Below are 22,332 nucleotides of genomic sequence, written 5' to 3'. Positions count from 1 at the left end.
ATAATGTTAATTTGTTTAAACTTCTCTTTCAAAGACACCCTTCTCGAAAGACACACTTCTCTTTCAAGAAAGGTTGTAAATTGTCCTAACAGAACGTTTTTGCAAGACAAATAGTCTATTTATATTTAACAGGAAGTGACATACTCATATCGGGATCCCTCCGACACCATAATTATATTTCCCATTATATAGCCCATGGGAAGTAATATATTTTTCACATATGTTAAATAGTGCACCGATCGACGGAGGCAGCAACATCGTGATATGTCAAAGGCCATGTTAGAAGACTTTCATGTTTTTCAGTTCATAGATTTCAAATTACAAACAAACGCCTGAACGAAAATTAGCATCAAATATTTCTGAAGCATGAAAAATACGCCGTGTATTAAAAACGTTGAAAGTTCCGTTGCAATAATTTTAAACTAATCAACTTTTTTAATCGCATATACACATATGTATATTTCATGGAAATTATATTCGCAATTTATATTGTAACAATATTAGCGTTTGGCTCTGTTTCTTTTTTCGGATCAATATGATTATTGCAACACGCTGAAATCCATTTGCAGCAAATATTCCCTCAGGCGTTCTATAGACGGATACTGGGAAGATTAAATCAAATAATTTTTTAGTTATTAAATATTTAATTGTAGAAATATATGTTTATTAAAGTTATAATAAAACTACCTTTTAACTACAATAGTTTACGGGACTATGATTTTATGGCACGGCTTTTTTTGTACATACATAATTTTATTGCTTTGTCTAATACATATATATTGTATTTAACACAATTTTAAACTTTAGTATAATTAAAAGTAACATGACTTATGAAGCGAATGTTTCCTATTTAAGGAATTTATTAACCCTTAAATAATTAACGTGAATATTATAACAAAAGTAAGATAAATTATCGCAATAATAATGTACATTTCTTACTAACGAAGAGTGAAATAACATGTTTATATTTATTTTTTACAAATTTAGTAAATAATATATTTAGTAAATTTAGTGATGGGACGAACGAGTGCTACCGGGTAAATGTTCTGCATACACTTGCAGTGGCGTTGAGTCTACCAGGATCCCCCAGCCCAATCCCCCAGGGAATCTTTGTGAACTCAGCAGGAATCCCCTAACTTAAATGTATGTAAAGTTGCAATCACATTGCGACAACAAATAATTACTTATTGTACCGATCGGGTGATCGAATTTTCTTGTCGTTTTCATAGACACCTTTTGGGCGGTACTTCAGATGGACCGTCTACGCACTACGTCCGATTCGTATCTGTGGGGTCTACCAAATTACAAGATAATGTCAAGTATGATGCTTCATTAGCACCATATAGAGGCCGGGAAGTAAGGGATTGCTGGACGAATATGAGTTACAAGGACGAGCGCCTGCGAGGTCTTGTATTAAATACAAGTAAAGCAATCCCCGTTTCCGCCGAGGCATGTATAGATTTTTTCTCAAACAATGCGAGGAAATAATAAAATACCAAAGAGTGGATGTATAATTGAAAACGTACAAAAAATATTAATTAACATTAAAATTTATAAAATACAATTGCTAAAAGAAAATGTTATTGTTTTTCCATGCACATTACATTAGTTGTCAGCTGAACTTCTGTGTTTGAATGTATATCTTATTACTGTATTTTCGTTATCGCTCTTCTCACTAGCACTCATTTTCGCGACCAAAATACAAAAAAGACGAAAAAACAAAAGAATACCAAAACACTAAGTGTTACCGCCAAGGACGTGGCGGTAAAAAATTTTTTATTTTTAATTCTCGCAATTATGAACACTGGGCAGTTGGCTGTATGAGTTTTTCTTTTCCCTGTTTCCATAGTTCATTGTTAGTAGGTAGATTTAAAAGTTTAGAGAAGAGGACAGTAATGGATTTTCATACGTACTTTACAGGCCTTGGCCGGGAAGAAGTCGCATGGTCCATAAATGACAAACTTTCCGTGTTCGTTTTTTGAAAGCAATACAAATATTAGGGGTTAAAGTATGAAATTGCCGTTTTATTGCAATAGGTTCTTTGAATTTTCATAGAATCTTCATGGTTTGAGGTTTTCGAATGAAACTTTTTTCAAATGGTTTCTGTGATTTTTTTTTTTTTTTGATTTGAAACATTTGAATATCGACTTTCAATTGTTTTTGTTATTCAATTTAGACAAGAAAGATGGATACTGCGAAAATTCGAGTGATTTTTGAATACGAGTTCCGACGCGGAACTAACGCGGCAGAAACAGCCCGCAATATCAATGCTGCGTTTGGAGAGGGGTCTACTAATGAACGCACCGTGCGATTTTGGTTTAAACGCTTTCGTGATGGAAATTTCGACTTAAAGAACGAGCCACGAGGAAGACCGCCCACACAGGTGAATAACGATGAATTAAGAGAGATAGTGGAAGCCGATCCTAGTCAAACTACCCAGGAATTAGCGGCATGGTTTAACGTTACCTTACCCACAATATTGACTCACTTGCGTCAAATCAATAAAATAAAAAAATACGAAAAATGGGTGCCTCATGATTTGACTGATCTGCAGAAAGAAACGCGTGTTGAAATTTGTGTTGCCTTGTTGAACCGGTACAGAAATGAAGGAATAGGTATTGAATCGAATTGTAACATGTGATGAAAAGTGGATTCTTTATGATAACCGGAAAAGAAAAATGCAATGGCTGACCCCAAGTCAAATGCCACAACAGTGTCCTAAAGCAAAACTTACCAATAAAAAGGTAATGGTAACTGTTTGGTGGTCTCAGCATGGTGTTATTCACTATAGTTTTCTCCGATCTGGTCAAGCAAAACGGCAGATGTCTATTGTGCCGAACTCCGAACCATGTTGACAAAACTAGCAGTAAAACAGCCCCGACTCATGAATCGATCTTCACCATTATTGTTCCACGACAACGCGAGACCTCACACAGCACGAGAAACCATTTTGACCCTTCAGGAACTGCAGTTAGAAACCATTCGTCATCCTCCGTATTCACCAGACCTTGCTCCAACGGACTACCATTTTTTTCGTGATTTGGACAATTATCTACGTGACAAGAAGTTTTCTTCCCAGGAGGCAGTACAAAATGCTTTCACACAGTTTGTGCAGTCTAGATCGTCGGAGTTCTATCGCAAAGGCATTAATAACCTTCCCATTAGATGGCAGCAATGTATAGATAATAATGGCAACTATTTTAGTACAAATCGGCAATTTCATACTTTAACCCCTATTATTTCCGAGCATGTCTGAGAAAACTTATTTTACAGCACTTGTTTCGGACGGATGTCTGACGGAGAATGAGAGTAGACCCCCAGGACTCCGATTCAGAACTCTTCGATATCTTAACCAAATCGTTCAATTGGATATCGTTTTCGAATCGAAGGGCGGTTTCCGAGCTATTCAAAACGTTCGTTTCGGATTCGGATACGATATCGTTATCCAAGTACGTTTACGGAGTTAGTCAGCGAATATAGATTCTAAGAAAAATGAAATCCTTTTATATACGTTGTTAAGGCTTTTAAGGACGAAAATATAGGAATGCATTAGTCTCGCATTAAAATAAATTAATAAAATTGAACAAAATCCAGATTTTATTTAAAATAATAGAAGATTTCCATATTATACTCTTGGTTTGTAAACAATAGGGCGTTCGGTAACTTTCATTCGATAACTGTGTTCTGAATAACGTTTGTGGCCTTTGCCGGTCGAGAAGTACGAGTAATCGTACGGGTGTGACGTCATCTCGGTTCGGTTTCGAATACGACAGTTTGACGTTCGATTCGGTTATTGTGAATAAAAATGAAAATAAATCGTACGATATCAAACCGAATTGGTCGACAACTGAGTAATCGTAAGGTTCTGAATCGACCTGCTGATCCGAATCCGAATGACGGTCCGAAATGTCAAAGGGATCATTTTATTTCTAGGTGTACAAGCGATATTCGTATTTCCTCTGATTCGAATTGGACTTAGTGCACAAGTGATATCCGAAGTGGGTCCGAGTTCTCTAGATGTGTATAGTCTCGGATTTGGCGATCAGTAATGACGTTGAGGCGACAGACGCTAGTTAATGTCCAATCGGAACGAAGAAATTTTTCTTTGTGATTGTTCGATTTTTGTATCAATAATAATAATAATTACTCAGTGGTTTTCGAAAGTTTGAAGTGATAAATTCTATATAAGTATACATATATATTTTATGACTTTATTAGTAAATAATGTTGTTGTAGTGTCGATTTTGTATCCAAAATAAATTCAAACTATATGTCGTCTTAAGTAAGTTTTGAATAAATTCTACATATAATATAATATGTAACACAACCTAATAAATTCTTATAATTAATTTTAACATACAAAAACTACACAAAGTATTAATACTTACGAGTTTTTAGATTTTAGCGATTGTTACATATTGGAAATGAAACAATTTTTTTCGGATGTAAATCGTGTACCTATATTTTTTTTTCAAAGAAACCAACGTTTTGGGACCTTTACACGTCCCGTGGTTGCGAGTGAATACTATTAATACTTTGTTTTTTTTTTGTAATAACTTCTAACTAACAACCATTGTACACACTGACATAATGTATTCACAGAGTATGTATTGTTTAAATATAAAGCAGAATGTATTTAACAGAAGGTCAGTGGTTTACTTATTTGTACTGTAGGACACGCTGAAGAAGTTGTTCAAGGTATAAGAATTATTTGTTGCAAATTGTACCTTACGTCATTTACATGGACTCTAAATTTGCTAAAACACAACATTCGAAATATTCAATATCATAGTTTTTATATTCAGTTGTTTTTAGGCGAATTTAAATTTCAATCATAAATATATTTTAAATAAGGGCTATAAAGTTGATTTTTGTCATTTGTTGAGATATTTTATATCAATTTAAATTATTTACTTTATGACAATGACAAGTCGAGTGGCGTGTGTGTTTTACGTTCAAGATCTTAACATGATAAATTATTCAGTACGCGGAGGGTCGTATCCCACGCTTTTGTACCCATACAAAACTGCCAAAATTCTAATGAAGTACGGTACAAAAGCGGCAGATATCTTCTCTGTCGCAATCACACGAAATGTCAAATAACTGCTTTTTCTATTGACGACACGAAACTTATGTACAACCGAAACTTATGTGGAACTGTCATATGTTCAAGGATTGTCACAGTGAACATGAAAATACAATAGATAACATTTAAAATAAATGAAATCTAAAATTTCTCGATTGACATCATTGACTTACAAATAAATCGATGACGGGTCTAATACAAAAACCACGAAAAAAATGTCCCAAGTCAACCTGTTTAAACGTAGTGACATGTAAAGGAATATGAAAAACCTAAAACGTTGAATGTAAATTGTAACTGCCTCCGTGGCCGAACGGTTACCATACCGGACTGCCACGCAGAGGTCCCCGGGTTCGATTCCCGGGCCGGGAGAAATATTTGTATGGCCTACATTTATTTCTCTCGTGAGTTTGGGTGTAATTTGTGGTTGTCTATGTGTGTGTCCATGGCACCCGCGACACAGGGTTTCCCTAGTGCGGGGCTATGTTGAGTGTGTGCGTTATTTATATTTATTTATTTATTTATTTAAAAAAAAAAAAAAAATGTCATCGCAGTAATGTCTAATTTTGCTTGCTTCGCTGTCAGTCGAACAAACGAAGACTAAAGCGTGAATGACGCTCTGTATACGATTTTAACGCCCTATAAGTTCGGACACTTTTTAGTGCGGACCCGACGTCCATATAATTGTAAGTCAATGATTGACATTTACAGTGTTGTAACTGCTGTGGTAACGGCACTCAGCTGGCGAGGGCGGGGTGGTGTTGGACGAAGTGGGAGGGGAAACGAATTAACTTTTGGAGTCTTTCAGAAAGACGCGTAGTTTATAAGGAAAAACATTGGTTTCAAACTTACATGTCTGTTGTAGGCTACTCGCCTTACCTATTTCTGCCACCAGGCAATAATGTGAGCTTGTGCGTTCCGGTTATGAGGGGTAAGGATGCTGGTGAAGTTACAGGCACGTGGGACTTGTCAAATTATGTCTCAAGGTGACGGCCGCAGTGGCAGTGCCCTTCAGATCTTTATGATTTAAATCACTGAGTGGTACCGCAACTGGTATAGACAGGCGTGTCACTTACCATCGGGTGAGCGACTTGCTTGTTCCGTCACTTGGTCTCATAAAAAAACATGTACTTAGTAGAACAATTGTGTTTGGGCTAATTGGTTTCGACGAGTTAACGCCACGCTAACGATCACATGTTTTGGTGTACACTGTTTTGTGTCGGAGGTTTTTTAAATTTTAATTTAATATGTTATATTTTTATTAAAAACTATTACGAACATTGTATGTACTGTATAAAACCATGTGCATTTATATAAATTACTAGTTTGAGATAGTAAAAAAAAATAGATTTTGAGATATATTATGCATTTGTAGATAATATGGTTTGAAACCGATAATTGTTTATTATTCTTTGGTTGTACATTCGATTGAGCAATGGAATGTTGTTTAATTGGGAAAAATCTTATAATCTATTATGCTTATAAAATAGCTTTTTACAATTTCTTGTCGAAAACTGAGGGCTTCCATTGTAACAATTGTCACACTGATTTTATTTGGGCACCAAAGGACTTGACTTAAACGCTGTCATGCGCAGACAGCGTTGAAGTCCGAATGGCTGTATAGATGGCCGAACTACTCCGAAGGTGAGAATCGCCTTCATACGACAAGTTTGGTAAAATATGATCGCGTCAAGCCGATTCTACGTCGATTAGTGTAATGACTGCCTTATTTAGTTTACCGACTGTATTAAGAACTTCGAAGGAAAAATAACTGAAGAACTAAAATGGATCAAAAACTTGGCAGTCTTAAAAAGGCGTCTTGTTTTAAAAATAAGGAAGTATTCTACGCAGTTTTGTAGTTGGTAGCCGTTTCAAAAAAATCTACGCATATTCCTTAGGTGTTTTAGATATTCTTTCAGCTTCTTCAATGGTATCAGGAAGTGGAACGTTGATGGTTTCTGGAAGGCTGAACACCATGAAACTCGCTACCAGCGCCATAGTTCCGAAGAATATTGATGGAAGGTTCTGGTAGTAGAGTGCCTGGAGATGAAGAATTATTAGATGTATTTATAGGTACCTTTTACATAGTTAGTTCTCATTTACTACAGAAACGATTCTTAAATGATATATTAGAAATAATAAAAATTTTATTAAGACACGTGTAATCAGAAAAGTCCCCAGATGGCAAATTGTCTTGAACCAATGGTCTTATATACTTTCTTGAACTAATTGATGTTGAAAGAATTGAAACTGAAACACCAACAAAAGGAAATGTTATTTTTTCCTTAAAAGTGCTTATTGGACCAAAATTATCATATAAGTTTATACGTATTTTCTGTTGGATATAAATAACAGTCTGAGTAATGGAAGTAAATAGGATAATTAAATTTAGTTCACCAAAAGCTTACAACATCGCGACGAACGCAAAATTACATACCAACAAAGGCGTTAAAGGTGCTAAAGTAGATCCAATTCTCCCCAATGAAGAGCAAACAGCCAACAGTGACTGTCGTGCATTCGTTGGGAATACTTCAGACACATAAATGTAGACAGAACTGTACGCCACTGTGATGGAAAACTTGCCACTCAGGTACAAGATTAGAGCCCACCATTTGTGATCTGAAAAATAACGATTTAATTTATTTAACGTAACGTGATGTAGATCTGAGTTAAAAGATCTTCGAATATCGATATTAGGCCAAAGGCATCTATCGTGTTCTGCTTTGCGAATTAAGCTTTGCAATTATCGGATCGATCATAACCTCACTCCGAGTTCAGGTATCAGGTCTCCCGAGACAGGGTGTTATATCATGCTTTGCAGAATAACAGCACTCGCAATTCATGTATTTTGATCTTAGATTGTGTTTATTTATTTACAGGTAAATAGCCAACCCACATACATGTTTTAAACAGATAATTATAAATATTTTTAATAAAGGTTCCTATTCTAATTCTAGAAATTTACAGGTCTCCCTACATATATATTCAATTCAACTGTTCAGAGGCTTAAAGCCGCAACTTATGACCTTGGGAATATATCTGAAGATAGTACAAAGGGGTAGCAATGTATTGTGGCAAACTTATCTTCCCACAAGCCGTTTGAACGGTGTGGGCAATCTTTGTTCAGAGCGTGTGTCCACGCTTTGAAACTAAACTTAAACTTTTCAACTGCAAACATCACCAAAGCACGCTATAATACAAAATCAAAGATTAATTTTAACATATAAAAAAAGTGAACCAAGTCAATATTAGTGCAAAGATTTCAGGGCCCAAATGGTCTCATAGTTTTTAAGCTTTCGTGGTTGACACATGCTCCATGGTCACATCACAGGGTAGTTGCTCTGCGGCAGTCGACAGCTTTAAGAACAAACATCCCTGCCTGTCTACGTCTAACCCCTTTGGCTGACGACGGCTATCATCATTTTTATTTCTTGCAGCGTTACCATTATTACTTTTTATTTATTATTACCTTTTGTCCGACAAATCACACTCATTATACGTAAATTGAGTAGTTCACTAGCAAACTGCGTTATGTGTGTGGATAAAAAAGCTATAAACTAAAAAAAAAAAAAAATTTGTTCCGAAAACGGATTTGTAAATGGTACTTTTTCTGAACATTGTGATAAAAAAGAGATAAACAATATGAAGAAACAAAATCACAGTATTAAACTTTTTACTTTATTTCCATTTAAAAATTGAACATAGAGAGTTTTGCAACAGTAATCTTAAAATAACTAGTTTTGTAATTGTTCAGAATTAACGTAGCTAGTTTTGCAACAACGCAATGATAACATGGTATAATAATAGTAAAAAATACAACTTGAATCTAATTTTAATTTTCCTTTAGACTCTTATATCCACGTCGTCAACCATCAATGTATCTTCATTACCTGTAATTTCTTCTTCTTCAGTCATATTGATTGTACTTGCCCGACAATATACTATGATATGATAATATACTCATATTCAAGAATTTCGTATGTAAATCAATCTTCTCCGAAATGTTTGACGATCAAGTTTTAATAAATGAACACGGGAGACCTCTCGGATAACAAAATAAAAAATAAAAAATAACGGATTTTGCACGAGTTTACACTCAATAGAGAAGCGTTTGCAGGTTGATGACAAAATAGCAACTTTTGAAAGTCTAGAATTAAGAAAGATAACGATTTTTGCAAACGTAGTAAACAATTGACACTGCTTTGTTCAGAATATAACAAGTTTTGGCACTGTATTGTTGAAGTATTTGAAATTATATAAATTAACAAAACAACATTAAAAATGTCACATAGCGCTATTTGCAAATGGACTACTCAATTGAAGGCGAACCATTTTGTTTGTTGCACGAGAAACTACGCGCTGAATAGTTTAACCCGTCTATCTTCGCGATGGTTTGTCGTATTAAACGTAGTGCATGATGTTCCGTTAACATTATTTGTGTTGCTATATCCAGTGATCAATAAAAAGTCATATTGTGATATGAAAGCTGTAATTAGTGATAATAAAAATGACCTTGTTCGCTTTTACATCAAGAATTTACTGTTCTCCAAAACGCTATAGAATTCCATACAAATAGACGATCTAGGGAGTGACCATATTTATTTACGCAGAATCGCCTTGAAACGGTTAGAACAAGCTTTATATCAATAAGAGCGAAAAAGACTTCGAGAAAAGGACGCCATTGGAAATTCGCAGGAAGCAGATTCATTGCCTTTCAAAACCTTTTTGTGGTGAACAGCATCGTATAAGTCGATACGAAACGTACAACGTCTTTTTAGCCCTTATTAAATGGACGTCAAGCTTTTTCTGGTCATCTTAATATGATTCTAATAAACGGAATGATTCCCTTAGAGATATATAAATTTTGAGCCCGTGAAAAGGTAAAAACAACCCGTGTTATTTTTGTATAAACCTACGATGCAAGAAAACAACAGAACTGAAGTTTATCCTAAACATGAACGAAACAAAAAAAAATACGGTAGCTTCAAAAATAACTCTAATAATAATAGAGCTAGGATCCTGAAACAATTTCGATCGTTAAAGAGTTGAAAATAAATTTACGTTACCGAAATACGCAAAATCGTTGTCTGAACAAAAAATGAATTTGATTTGAATTCGTTGAGCATCAGTATATTTCGGTAATGTTACCACCAAAAGCAAGTAAAACTTTTGGAAACGTACTTTGGCGGTCGTCCCTTTAGATTTTGTATTGCAACTTCATGCATTTATTCATTCAATGTTTATTGAACAAGACACGCCGTCTCTACCCGGATTTGTGCAATCGGCGCCATTAATCCGAAAATGATAATACATTAAGTAAATTTAGGGGATAATAAGTTTTGAAAATACGCGATTTTACACTAATATGTAAAGAACGTACTTTGTACAAGGAAGCCACATCCTAAAATACGCCAAATGCCAGATTTCGATGTCATAAATTAAAAAAAAATATCAAAAATTTATAAATATATTACTAGTATATTTTTTTATTGAAAGTAGAATTAATGCAGTGGAGATGAGATCTTTGAGAAAATGTTTGCGGAATAAAGTTGAGTGATATAGTGAAGAATACAATAATACGTGAAAGATGTGGCTTGAAAGAGGATGTATGTAAGAAGAATTACCAAACAGACTTATAATGCGAATGTGGATGGAAGGGTTTTAAGAGGACGTCTCAGAAGGACTTACATTGACCAGGTCAGTGATGTCTTCAAAAAGGCTGGGATCCGATGTGACAAGAATAAAAAAAGTTGTATGAAAAGGGCAGTTGATGTACGTGAGGCTAGAAATTTGTGTCAGTTAGTTTAACATTAATTAACATAGGTCTAACACAGTGGACGGATTGTACCATTGGATTGTAACTATAAATGTATAGGTGCTGTTGTATATGTAATTTATTTTAAGAGTAGTTAATCGTATGTGTCATAATAATTGTAATAGTTGCCACAGATCTCAATGCCCAATCTATCCTACAGGATATCTACCGATATACATATAAAATTTGATAATTACGAAGTTAAATATAGTGAAACAAAAACTAAATACAAAGTAGATGAAGATACATTTTAATGCATCTGGACGACAAAAATCCACGCCAGAGATCCAAATATTTCAGATTGTTTGTACCAATGTTATTTCAAAACAATTATTGTAAATGATAAATGTCAACAAAGATATATTTATGAAGTAAATTCCAGGGAAATTGACTCATGAATAAATGTTTAATGAATCTGATCAAAATGTTTTAAAATTAAGATATTTAGAATTAGATTATAATAATGTAGTTTGTTGTATGAAGAATATTGATAGAATTTAATGTGTTATAAGCATTGACTTACAATTATAGTTATAAGCGTTAAAGTATAAATTAGACGAAACAAGATATCAACTGTCTCAAACCACATATACTTAAACAAACGACATACTGTGAAATCAGTTTAACTTGAATATTCCATTAATTCACGCTCTTGCGCAAACAGTGATCACTAAATAAACAGAGGGTTTGAAGACCTTCAAAACTTGGAATGGGTTTGTTGTCGTCGAGATTTAGAAGGGAAATTTGTTTTTTTTTTTATTTTAAACTAGAATTCTTATTTGTTGACACTTGAAACACATCAAGACTTAAGTGAAATGCTGTCTCATTATCTAATTTCCTAGTTTAAGTTTGTGTTTAACCCCTGACGCAATAGGAAGGGAGTTATCAAGTTTGAACCCTTTGTCTGAGTATATGTCTGTGATGGTACCAATAGCTCCCTTTATACACTTACTTTTTCGCGCACTATCAGGAGCGTACAGGACTGCGCGTGAAAAGTCTGCACGCGTAATCGCGCGATTACCTCTTTGAATTTTTTAAACTAACGTTCTTTCGCGCGCGTATGCTCGTGTTCGTTTTTACTACAACGGAAGAGCGTCTGTGTAAAAGGCTACTTTGGAACGCACGATTGCGCGCGCAACTGATGAGTGCAATCGCGCGGTCTTTCCCTTTTCCTTCCAACATCTTTGCACGCGCGCTCAATCGCGCATGATTGCTGTATCATGCCCGAAACAGTGTCTGTGTAAAGCCCTTGACTGGCTTCCAAACGGATGCACTGAAAGCCAATTTAATCAGGATGGTTCTTAACAATGTATGATGAATACCTGCAGCTGTTAAAGATCATCAACTCTGTTTTCCGTTTGTGTAGGGATCTCAGCCATAAAATGAATGTTTACTTTACTATCACTTGGTCGATCGACTTGAATTGGGTAAACTATATACCTACATGTTACAATAAAATAGCAACCTTCGACTGTACCTGCTACCAGTATAATTTGCAGCCTACCCAACTCTTCAACCTCATACAGCAGAACTACTGCATTTGGGCTCATTAAACTGTTTCCGAGGAGTGGTTAGCTTAAGAATGGTGACCTTATTGAATTTTTGGAGTACTCGGCTTCGTATTGGGGCATTATGTATATGTATTTTAAAATAATATTTTATTATACTGATCATGTTCAGAATGTATAGCATTTACGTACCAGGTACTAATAGCACTATATATACATTTATTGGTGTCATTAGCCGCATATTGCACATAACACAAGAATACTAGGAGGTCATTTCCTTGGAGTCAAACGTATGCCTATTTACTGGATTTATCTACAGTTAATGGTGCAATGTAAGTTATTAATACAACTCACCTTTTGGCAGGAATGATAAACTGATGCACAAACACGCACTCAACAAGTAAGTTATAATTAAAGTCTTTTTCCTTCCGAATCTGTCGAGCACCAACAAACATATGAAATTTGCAGGAATTTCCACTAAGCCTACTAACATAAAGTTTACGTATTTATTTCCTGCTAGCGAAACTGAATTTATTGACAGTCCATAGTAAACAAATGTACATGTTGTCCATAGAAAAGAACACACAAAAACCCGTTGCCTTATTATAGGCGATTTGATAACTTGTAATAAATTTGACTTTTTATTAGCAACGTTGTTTTCTTCAGCAGTTTTAATTCCATCATCAGTGTCAATTTTCTTATCTAACTCATAAAGGGGAGATAGTAATTCTTCTGATATTTCAACTTTGTTCATTTTCGCTGCTTTCCTTAGAATGGAAGCTGCTTCGTAATTTCTGCCTTTGCTGATCAACCATCTGACGCTCTCGTTTAATATCCATAAATAAGAGAATACTAAACAAGCTGGGGCATATATTACTCGTAATAATACCCTCCAGCTTTGAAACCACCACGATAGACTTGACAACGTCATCAATCCAAGAACATAAACTGCGTTAATCAATGTATTTCCGAACACTCTACCTTTTGGTCCGACTAATTCCATAGCTGAAAATAAAACACGTGATTATTTAAGAGGGACAATAACATAATAGTTACTACTTATTATCAACAATCAACGTAGAGAATTTGTAATGCATTTTAATTTTACAACCAGCATATTGCATGGAAATTATATGTAACCTGTGAGCCGTCAAATTCCATTTAGTTACGACTTCCTTATTGCATTATTAGTGAATGACGTTTTTAAGAACTTTTTCTGCCAATTTGATATTTAATTATATTACATAAATACAATTTATATACATGCAAACAACAAAACTATGGAATTCCATTATTCTTTTCTCTTGAATGCGTAAGAAAACTCTCATAACCAATAGGTCGACCTAGGGGTCGGGTATCTTAGGGCATCGACTATATATTAGCATGGTGGTACGAGTCATAATTTGGTTTATATATTATATATTATTTACGATAGTCATCATCATCGTCGTATCAGTCGGAAGACGTCCACTGCAGAACATAGGCCTGGCTGACTGAACGCCTTCCGGTTTGTGACCTCCATTCAGAAACTGTCTGTCACAACGGCCGTTAGATCTACGAGCTACCCGCTCACGCGACACGTGCAGCCGTGGACGTACGCTGCCACGTAGCGATGCGCGATGTGTGCACATCTGGTTACATAGCGCACCTAGAGGTGCCGGCGATGATGTTACGCCGTTTTGTCGGATATCGAAGGTATAACAGGTAAAACAGCTAATATTAATTACTATTTCGATAACTACTCGAGCAAACCATAGTTATTTATTAGCAGTTAGTACAAAATTGTATTTGGCATGTTGCCAGTAAGCACGTTAAAATTGTGTTGCTTTAGTACCTACCTATTATGATTACGTATTGTTGTTACGTTCTTCTTTACAACGAATATAAAAATTATAACAAATATAATAAAAATAACTAAAAAAAAAATAAAACATAATATACAATATTGTTTTGCTTAATTTTTAATTTTTGCCTAATTTTTGCTTACTTTTACCTGTTTTTGCTATTTGTAGGTATACAAATTGTTGAATGTAAATTTGATTTGTTCTATATATATATTTGATTGTTTATTCTATTTGTTTGTATAGACAGACTCTGTATAGACGAGGTAATACTCTCGTGTTTCCAAAATATTACCTTTATGTAATGCAGTGCATACCTTTAATTTAAGTGCATGCATAGTACTAGTTTTGAATGTTTCGTTTTTATACACATTTAACGTATCTGTATGTATTTAGTTGGTAAGCCTTACTAAATAAATAAATATACACATTTTATTACACATACACAAGCAGAAATATCCCCTAAGGGCGCCCCTTAGCAATACTTAAAATTCGTTTGCGGCGCGCTTAAACAATCTTAACAGCTCGTGCAGCTTTAGCTGGCCGAGTTTGTCTAAACAGCTGAGGCGCGCCGGTTTTTAATAATAATAATAATAATTCTTTAACTTTCGATTAACGTAAAAATCTAAGGGATATGGTGTATGTGTGTGTGATGTGAAATAAAAATGTGACGTCTTTGATACACTACTCAAAATGGTATCATATTCATATTCATATTGTGTTAGTGTCTGATAGGTAGATTAGATAGCTTTTTACTACTTGTTTTTACTACTTACTAGTTAATATTTCCAATACAAAGGTACTAAATCACGAGATATTAATTATCAAAATACAAGGGAATTGTCACGTCTTTGTGAAATGTCAAAATGATGCATTATTTTTCTATCGTATTTTTGTGTTATATTTCGAGGAATAGTCATAAGTTTACCCTGAATATAATTTTTTTTTATAATATCAAGCGAACAAGTCGTGCGCCTGATGGTAAGTTACAAGCCTGTCCATAACAGTTACAGTGCCACTCAGAGCTTTAAATCGCAAAGATCTGAAGGGCACTGCCACTGCGCCTGTCACCCTGAGACATAAGTAGACAAGTCCCATGTGCCTGTAATTTCACCAACACCCTTACCCTTCAAAACCGGAACACAGTAATGACATTACTGCTTGGCGGCAGAAATAGGTAAGGTGGCAGTACTTCCCTGGACGAACTCTTTCACAAGGAGCTCTAGTGCTACTAAAAATGTTTGTGTTGATGTATATAAGCTATACTTTAAAGTATAATTTCGTGGTAAACGTTAGACCGAATCAAACAGAATATATGATCATGTTTATCCATGTAGATGAAAAATTTCATTTGTGCTTTTTAAGTATAGGATTTGCGGTGTATTATAGCATTTTAATTGAATTATTTTTTAGTTGGTAGTACGGAAGGTATTTATGCAGCAATGCAGAATAATCAGTTTTTATTTATAAAATCTTGCATTTAAACTGAGTGCTTTTCGAAATTGCCAAACCAGATAGCCGTCATTTTGCGGTTGGTTTAAAGTGCGCGTAGTGTCCTTTACGGGCCGAGGAGGTAGGGATAGCGTATCGCGTGAGCGTAAGTGCCCTGGCAATAGTCATATTAAAAGATAAACTTTAGTTCCTTACCCAGAACAAAAGCGGTACTATAAGCACCAGCTCCTAAAGCGGCTTCCAAGAACTCCAAAGTGACCATCGTGAAGTAATTGGGGGAGAAAGATCTTGCAAGCCCGAAAATGCCATTCATTAATGACGCTATGGACAACGCCACTCGTCTTCCGTATTTATCAGAAATGATTCCAGTAGCTGGTAGGGATATGAAGAGACCTGCGTTGTGTATTGAGCCAACAAGAGTACGCTTCCAGTTTTGACAGCCGAGGTTGAACTGCAACAAACAAGATTGTCAAAATGATACATATAACATTAACAATACGTGAGTACATATACATCGTCGCCTTACTTTCTCATCTTAAAGCACAAAGTTCCTGAAATGTAAAAAATGCCGTGTATATACAAATTTTCCAGGCTGACTTCAAATCATATTACTCTCATATTCACACACTGGCTTTTACCTATTCTTAAAGTAATGCGTCCAAATGAATACCCTTAACATTTTTTATTAATAAATTTAAAATAAATAGAAAGTTTTGCCGTCTCTTGAATAATCTCTTTATAAGATACATGTTTGTGAAAGCAAGGCATCGATATGTAACATCGAGTACTTAGGTTTTCGCGATTGTTACACATAGGAAACTATTTTTCCGGGTCTAAATCGCATAAATATTTGTTTTTTTTCAAACAAACCAACGTTTCGGGCCCTTTACAGGTCCCATGATCACGGCTGAATGAGATGGTATGCTATTCTGAAGTAGAGTTACAAATTTTCTATGTGCTTGTTATCGTATCTTTGTATTTTATTTTTCAACGACTTTTTAGCCGTAGCGCCATATATGAGAAATGTATGAAAGTATTTTCTCACCCAGGTAACCTATCACAAAGTCGAAAATTGTTTTGTCCGAAATAACGTTTGTTTGATTTTCATTACATCAAAAACCGAATTATAATGAAACCGTTGTTCTTTCAGGATATGTTGAATGTTTATCGCAAAGACACGATTAGGTTCGGTTAGGTTAGGTTAGGTTTAAAAGAAAAAACATTTTCCTCTCAAATTACTTTGGAAGTTATGAAATTTCGACCAAACGTTATTTCTGGAAAATGTCATTTCGAGCTACTGATAGGTAACCCGTCACCCAGTTAGATACCTTTACAGCTATCAGCCCCGGCTAGCGATGTCGCTATTCACTGTATTTAATTTTTTATTGAATTGATATTCAATTATTTTTTATGTGAAATTACTACACTAGTTTGTTATAATTATTAATACAAAGATCGAACACTCAGAAAAAAGTACTTACTATTGTTGACTGTCAGAGAATTTTAACTGTCAAAAAAAGAAAATTATGTCATTATGAAATCTATTACAATTACGTTGTTTTCAATTATTATGTGTTTTTTTTTTCATGAAAATGTTTCCGCATTATCATAAAAAAAATAACACAAGCTGAGTTTTGATTGTCACGTTGTGAATTTGGAATTATAGTCTTGTCAACTGTTAGTGTCGCCAAGGAGCATAGATGTGGCTGCAATAATTTTACGAAATAAACGTCGCATTCTTTTATTTAACGAGAAATTATTTCCTATGGACTATTAAATAAAAAAATAAACAAAATATTGAAGAGATTTATGTCATTAAATAAGTTCAACTTAACTTTTAATCGTTACAAATCAATATTTTGACAATAAATTCGAAAACAATATTGTTTCCATTGCATCCGTGTAACTTTTAGCAGCGATTATGCAATCCTCTTAACTTATGTCCATGTCGAGGAGTAAGCCCTATGCACAGTATGCGTGGTAAATAAACGTCGCAGTGACAGCAGTTGACTGATAGAGTTTGTTGTTGCTTATCATTTGTCATTGTTTAAATGCTATGTAAAATTGCATATAATATAATATTAAAGATAATAATAAGAAATAAAAATAATAGTTATTTTTGATACAAGTGCGGAAAGTTAGTCATTATTCACAGCCTCGAGACTAACAAGGGACTCGAGACAAACAAATGTAATTAAATAAATATACAACCTCTTTAGTTAAACATAGGTTTAAGACTTGAAACAACAGTAAATTTAAAAAAGAAATGTGAAAGTAAAAAGCACTAGTGCGAAAAATCCAACTTTCGGCGCGATTTGTAGTACGAAAAATACCACGTCTTGAGCAACTGTATTTAAAAAAATCTTTATTTCTTAAAAACATGGTCTCTTAAACAATAGTGGCTGGAGCCTCGTTTTATGCATAGCCTGTGTTAGAAGGCACCGCTGTTCATTCGCTACACGTAAATTAGAGTAAATTACATAATATAAACCAAGTAATCGTTCAAATCATGTTCAAATCATTCTATCACACATTTCTCATTACATCGTTCAAGGTCACAAAAATATTGAAATTATCGTGTGTGCGTGCGTGCGTGCTTGCGTGCGTGCTTGCGTGCGTGCTTGCGTACGTGGATGCGTGTGTGTGTGGACGTGTATTTAAGCGTGGTTATCAAGCAGAGCCTCAACTTCTTCATATGTTTTCCCCGCAACCCATTTCGATACAATCTATTTACACTCATGATACAATTTGGTGTAGATTTTTAATTCCTTATTCAAAGTGTTGTATATGTTGTGTTGTGTATGTTGGGCGCACGTTTGTCGTATTGCCTACCTGCAAATACAGTGTTGGTATTTGGAATTGGTATTACAAGATCTTGCCTTCTTTTCTGTCTGATACTATGGTCGTATGCTAAAGTTTTATGTTTTTTTACACTATGCTAGTGATATACAATTTACACACAAGTTGAACAATTGTTCACTACAAAACCTCATCTTCTTAAAATATATGACCTTAATCAAGCTGCGTTGAGCATGTCTACATCAAGGAACCTCGTTTTCGCCGTACCACCCCAGGTATGCAATACACTAAGATAGACTGTACTAAAGATATGGATACTTCTTTCAGCAGGTCTCGAACAGATGTCGGACGAAGTACAAAAAAAAGTAAACCCCCAGAAACGTTGGTTTGTTTAAAAAAACAAATATACGCAATTTAGATCTGAAAAAATAGTTTCATTACTAAAACAAACAGCCGCCAAAGATTATAATTATAGATATAGTTGATTATTTATAATAATGTAATGTTGGATAAAACTAATTATCGAGCTTAAAATTAATATTTAGGATAAAAGATGGTGCGATTATGATTGTGTTTTTAGTTTTAAGGTCAGATTGTCTTATCGGTCATTTGCTCGTATCGGGTGACAACACGTTAGAAGTCAGTAGGCCGAGGAACCAATTATCGTATGTTACGACAATTTCTCGATTACTAAATTATTTCGATTACTAAATGTCTATAGAATATATCACTAACATCTGTGTTGTCGATAGAGATGCTTGGTGGAAATATTTTGAAATCTTCGTTTACATCAACAACAATATCTTCTTCTTACTATCTTTGTCCCAGGCTTGGTGGGGTCGGTATAACAGTAGGTATTAAGTGTCCAACTTTAATGTTTTTTCCCTGATCTATAAGTCGTAAAAATATACCTTTTTTATAAATGGTTGTTGTGCACTAAAAAAAATTTAGGGTTTTACGATTTCTACACCTACTTTTTAGGAATCTCATGGTCGTCAAATCTTTGGTAAAGAGCCCGAAATATCGTTTTAAAAAAAATAAATTAATGCGATTTAAATTCCAGTTTATTTTTTATTACAGATTATTTGTACAAATAACTTGATAATTGTTCAATATCAATTCATTTAATGAACCTCATTGTCTTGATAGTAATCGAAATATTGATCTACGATTGCTTTATCTCACTAAAAACGAACAAGTAAAGATAGTCAACAGCTGAGCTTTAGACTTTGCACCTTCTTATCGCAAGTATCATAGCGTTGAATTTAAATTTTAAGGCGAGTCATCGATGGAGCAGCGGCAAAAACTATTATGCTAGATCAAAGCGTTTTGGTATTTACTATTAAATAACGATCTTACAAAAAATATGCGATACACCAATGGATATTGTCTAAAGAATGTGCTAATTCGTTACACGATGAGATGTATTTTACCCGATCGTATAATATTCCGAAAACAGGCTACAACAAAAGTGAATTGTGATTTAAGAATAAAATATCTAACCTTGCCATTGACTTACAAATAAATGGACGACGGGTCTAATACAAAAATATATTTAAATATTTAAACGTAGTGACATGTAAAGGAATATGAAAAAGCTAAAACGTTGAATTTAAATTAATTAATGTCGTCGCAGTACTGTCTAATTTTGCTTGCTTCGCTGTCAGTCGGACAAACGAAGGCTAAAGCGTGAATGACACTCTGTATACGATTTTAACGCCCTATAAGTTCGGATACTCTTTAGCGCACCCGACGTCCATATATTTGTAAGTCAATGAACCTTGCACATAATTTTTATATGAAGATATTTCTTTTTAAGTACTACAGAGAACCTGCTAAATTTTGGTTTTTAACTGAAGCCCTATAGTTATAAAATTTACATTTATCCGAAATCTTGAAAGTTGCCCAGCAACGGTTTAAAGACGCGCCGCGCCGCCCGTTGCTCCGCCAGTCGCCATCGAGCGCTTGTCAACATCGGATCTGTGACAAATTTTCTTCCCCAGTTCTTACTTTTAACCGACTTCAAAAAAAGGAGGAGGTGAGAATCTCCTCTCAAATCGACTGTATGTTCTTTTTTTGTATGTATATTACGTGGTAACCTTTGATGATTTTTTTTTGTTCGAAAGAAGGTACCTCAGGTGTGGTCCCATTTCATAATAATAAACAATAAACAATTTATTTCAGGCCATTGCCCATAAGATAATGGTGTTAGTTACAAAAGAAAACCTTAGAATTATGTTAATATGATTACAATGATTTTTGAAAATTGTATTAAAAAATTTAAAAAATTGAGCTATAAAAATGAGAATATTAAAATTATGAAAATCTAATGAAAAATCCCAAACAGACATAAGACTGCAGTACTAATTAATATGTTTTAGTTTATTCTAATTTTTATTAATAATTAATAATAAATTGAACTTAATAGAAATTCATTCAATAAAATAATTTGTAAAACTTAATATAGCGTAAATTGGTTTTCTTTGTAAAATTAAAAATAAGGTATTTAATTAATAACTATTGTAATTATAGTGCAAAAATAGGGTGGTTTGCATTAATATTAGACATAACTGGTTGAAGACTGTACGACCTCAGTCAACCGGGACCATGGGACCTGTAAAGGGCCCGAAACGTCGCTCGGTTTGTTTGAAAAAACAAATATACGCGATTTAAATCCGGAAAAATTGTTTCATTTCCTATTATGAAAATGCACAAATTGTTATCTAATTTCACTAATTGTACAGTCACAACGACGGGTAATCATCTTCAGGATGCCATTGTCACTGTCACGCACTCTCTTTAGCAGAGACGACACTCTCGAAACGAAACTCTAAGGGTCGCAAACTATGGGATTAATGACTTTTGAGGCCGGTTTTGTTTAGTACCTACTCTGTACTGGCATTATATTCATAGTAATTTTAAACGCGCGGATTGCGGGACGTGAGGAGCGTGCCCACACTTCACCACCTAAAATCTAGGCTCACTTTCAAATATCCCGCCTTAAGTTGTAAACGTAGTAGCGTTGGAGACCTCAACAAAGTTGATAAATTTACGCGCACGTGTCACATGTGTGTTTGGTGCCATGTCTGGCTAGTCATGTCGGTGGCGTGATGTTCCTTATCTGACTGTTGTGGTTATCTTCCGTTTAGTTCCGTTTCTTGTTTAAAGCTATAGCACACAAGCGGTATTTGCGCGTTAGCTGTAAACGAAAGATAATAATTCGATATTTCAGGGAAGAAAGACGTAAAGGCCAAACTATAAAGTTTACAGCGAAAAAAATGTTTATAAAGGTTATACGCAACGAAAGGTTATACTAGCAATGCGTTCTGTGCACCGTTCAGGTTCTCGGGTTTCTCTCAGAGAAAAGTTTAAGGAGACTGGCACCATGACTGTGGTATCACAGTACAGTTACTCAAATATTTTGTATGCCCGTAAAAATATACATAATTTCATTAAGAATGAAGTTATCCATAATATTAACCTTACCACTAAGTCCAAACTCGTGGTACTACGATTTCGTTTAATAAGGTAAACGATTCGTTTATGGGGAACTGTATACGTTTTTACAATAAGATTCCGAAGCATATATTAAGATTACCAATTTGTAAGTTTCAAACTTACATTAAAAGTATTTTAATTGAAAAGTCATATTACAAAATTGTAGACTACGTGTTAGATAAAGATGTATGGAAAGAAAACATGAGGATAGATTCCACACAAAAATTATTCAAAATGTATTCTATAGCATTTAAGTTTATTTAAAAAGAGCAACCCCTAGGGTTTGTTGCTCGTTCTTGTCTGGGAAGCCGGCACAGTGAACGAGCAGTAGTTTAA

At 34.6% G+C, this 22,332-nt stretch overlaps 1 protein-coding gene across 1 annotated transcript in view; it reads right to left on the bottom strand.

The window, feature by feature from the left end:
• Positions 1-5,670: 5,670 nt before the first annotated feature.
• Positions 5,671-22,332, bottom strand: part of LOC113240320 (organic cation transporter protein-like) — a 59,355-nt gene continuing 42,693 nt past the window's right edge. The window contains exons 3-6 of the mRNA XM_026477594.1: positions 15,895-16,150; positions 12,761-13,411; positions 7,521-7,702; positions 5,671-7,123 (exon numbers count right to left, since the gene is read on the bottom strand). Coding sequence (XP_026333379.1) covers positions 6,965-7,123; positions 7,521-7,702; positions 12,761-13,411; positions 15,895-16,150 — 1,248 coding nt within the window. The 3' untranslated portion in view covers positions 5,671-6,964. The remainder of the gene's footprint in view (positions 7,124-7,520; positions 7,703-12,760; positions 13,412-15,894; positions 16,151-22,332) is intronic.

Source organism: Hyposmocoma kahamanoa, unplaced genomic scaffold (assembly GCF_003589595.1).
Source record: "Hyposmocoma kahamanoa isolate Upper Pololo Valley unplaced genomic scaffold, ASM358959v1 130, whole genome shotgun sequence".
Classification (NCBI taxonomy): Eukaryota; Metazoa; Arthropoda; class Insecta; order Lepidoptera; family Cosmopterigidae; genus Hyposmocoma; species Hyposmocoma kahamanoa.
Note: the sequence above shows the minus strand (reverse complement) of the source record. Positions and strands in the feature narration are given on the sequence as shown.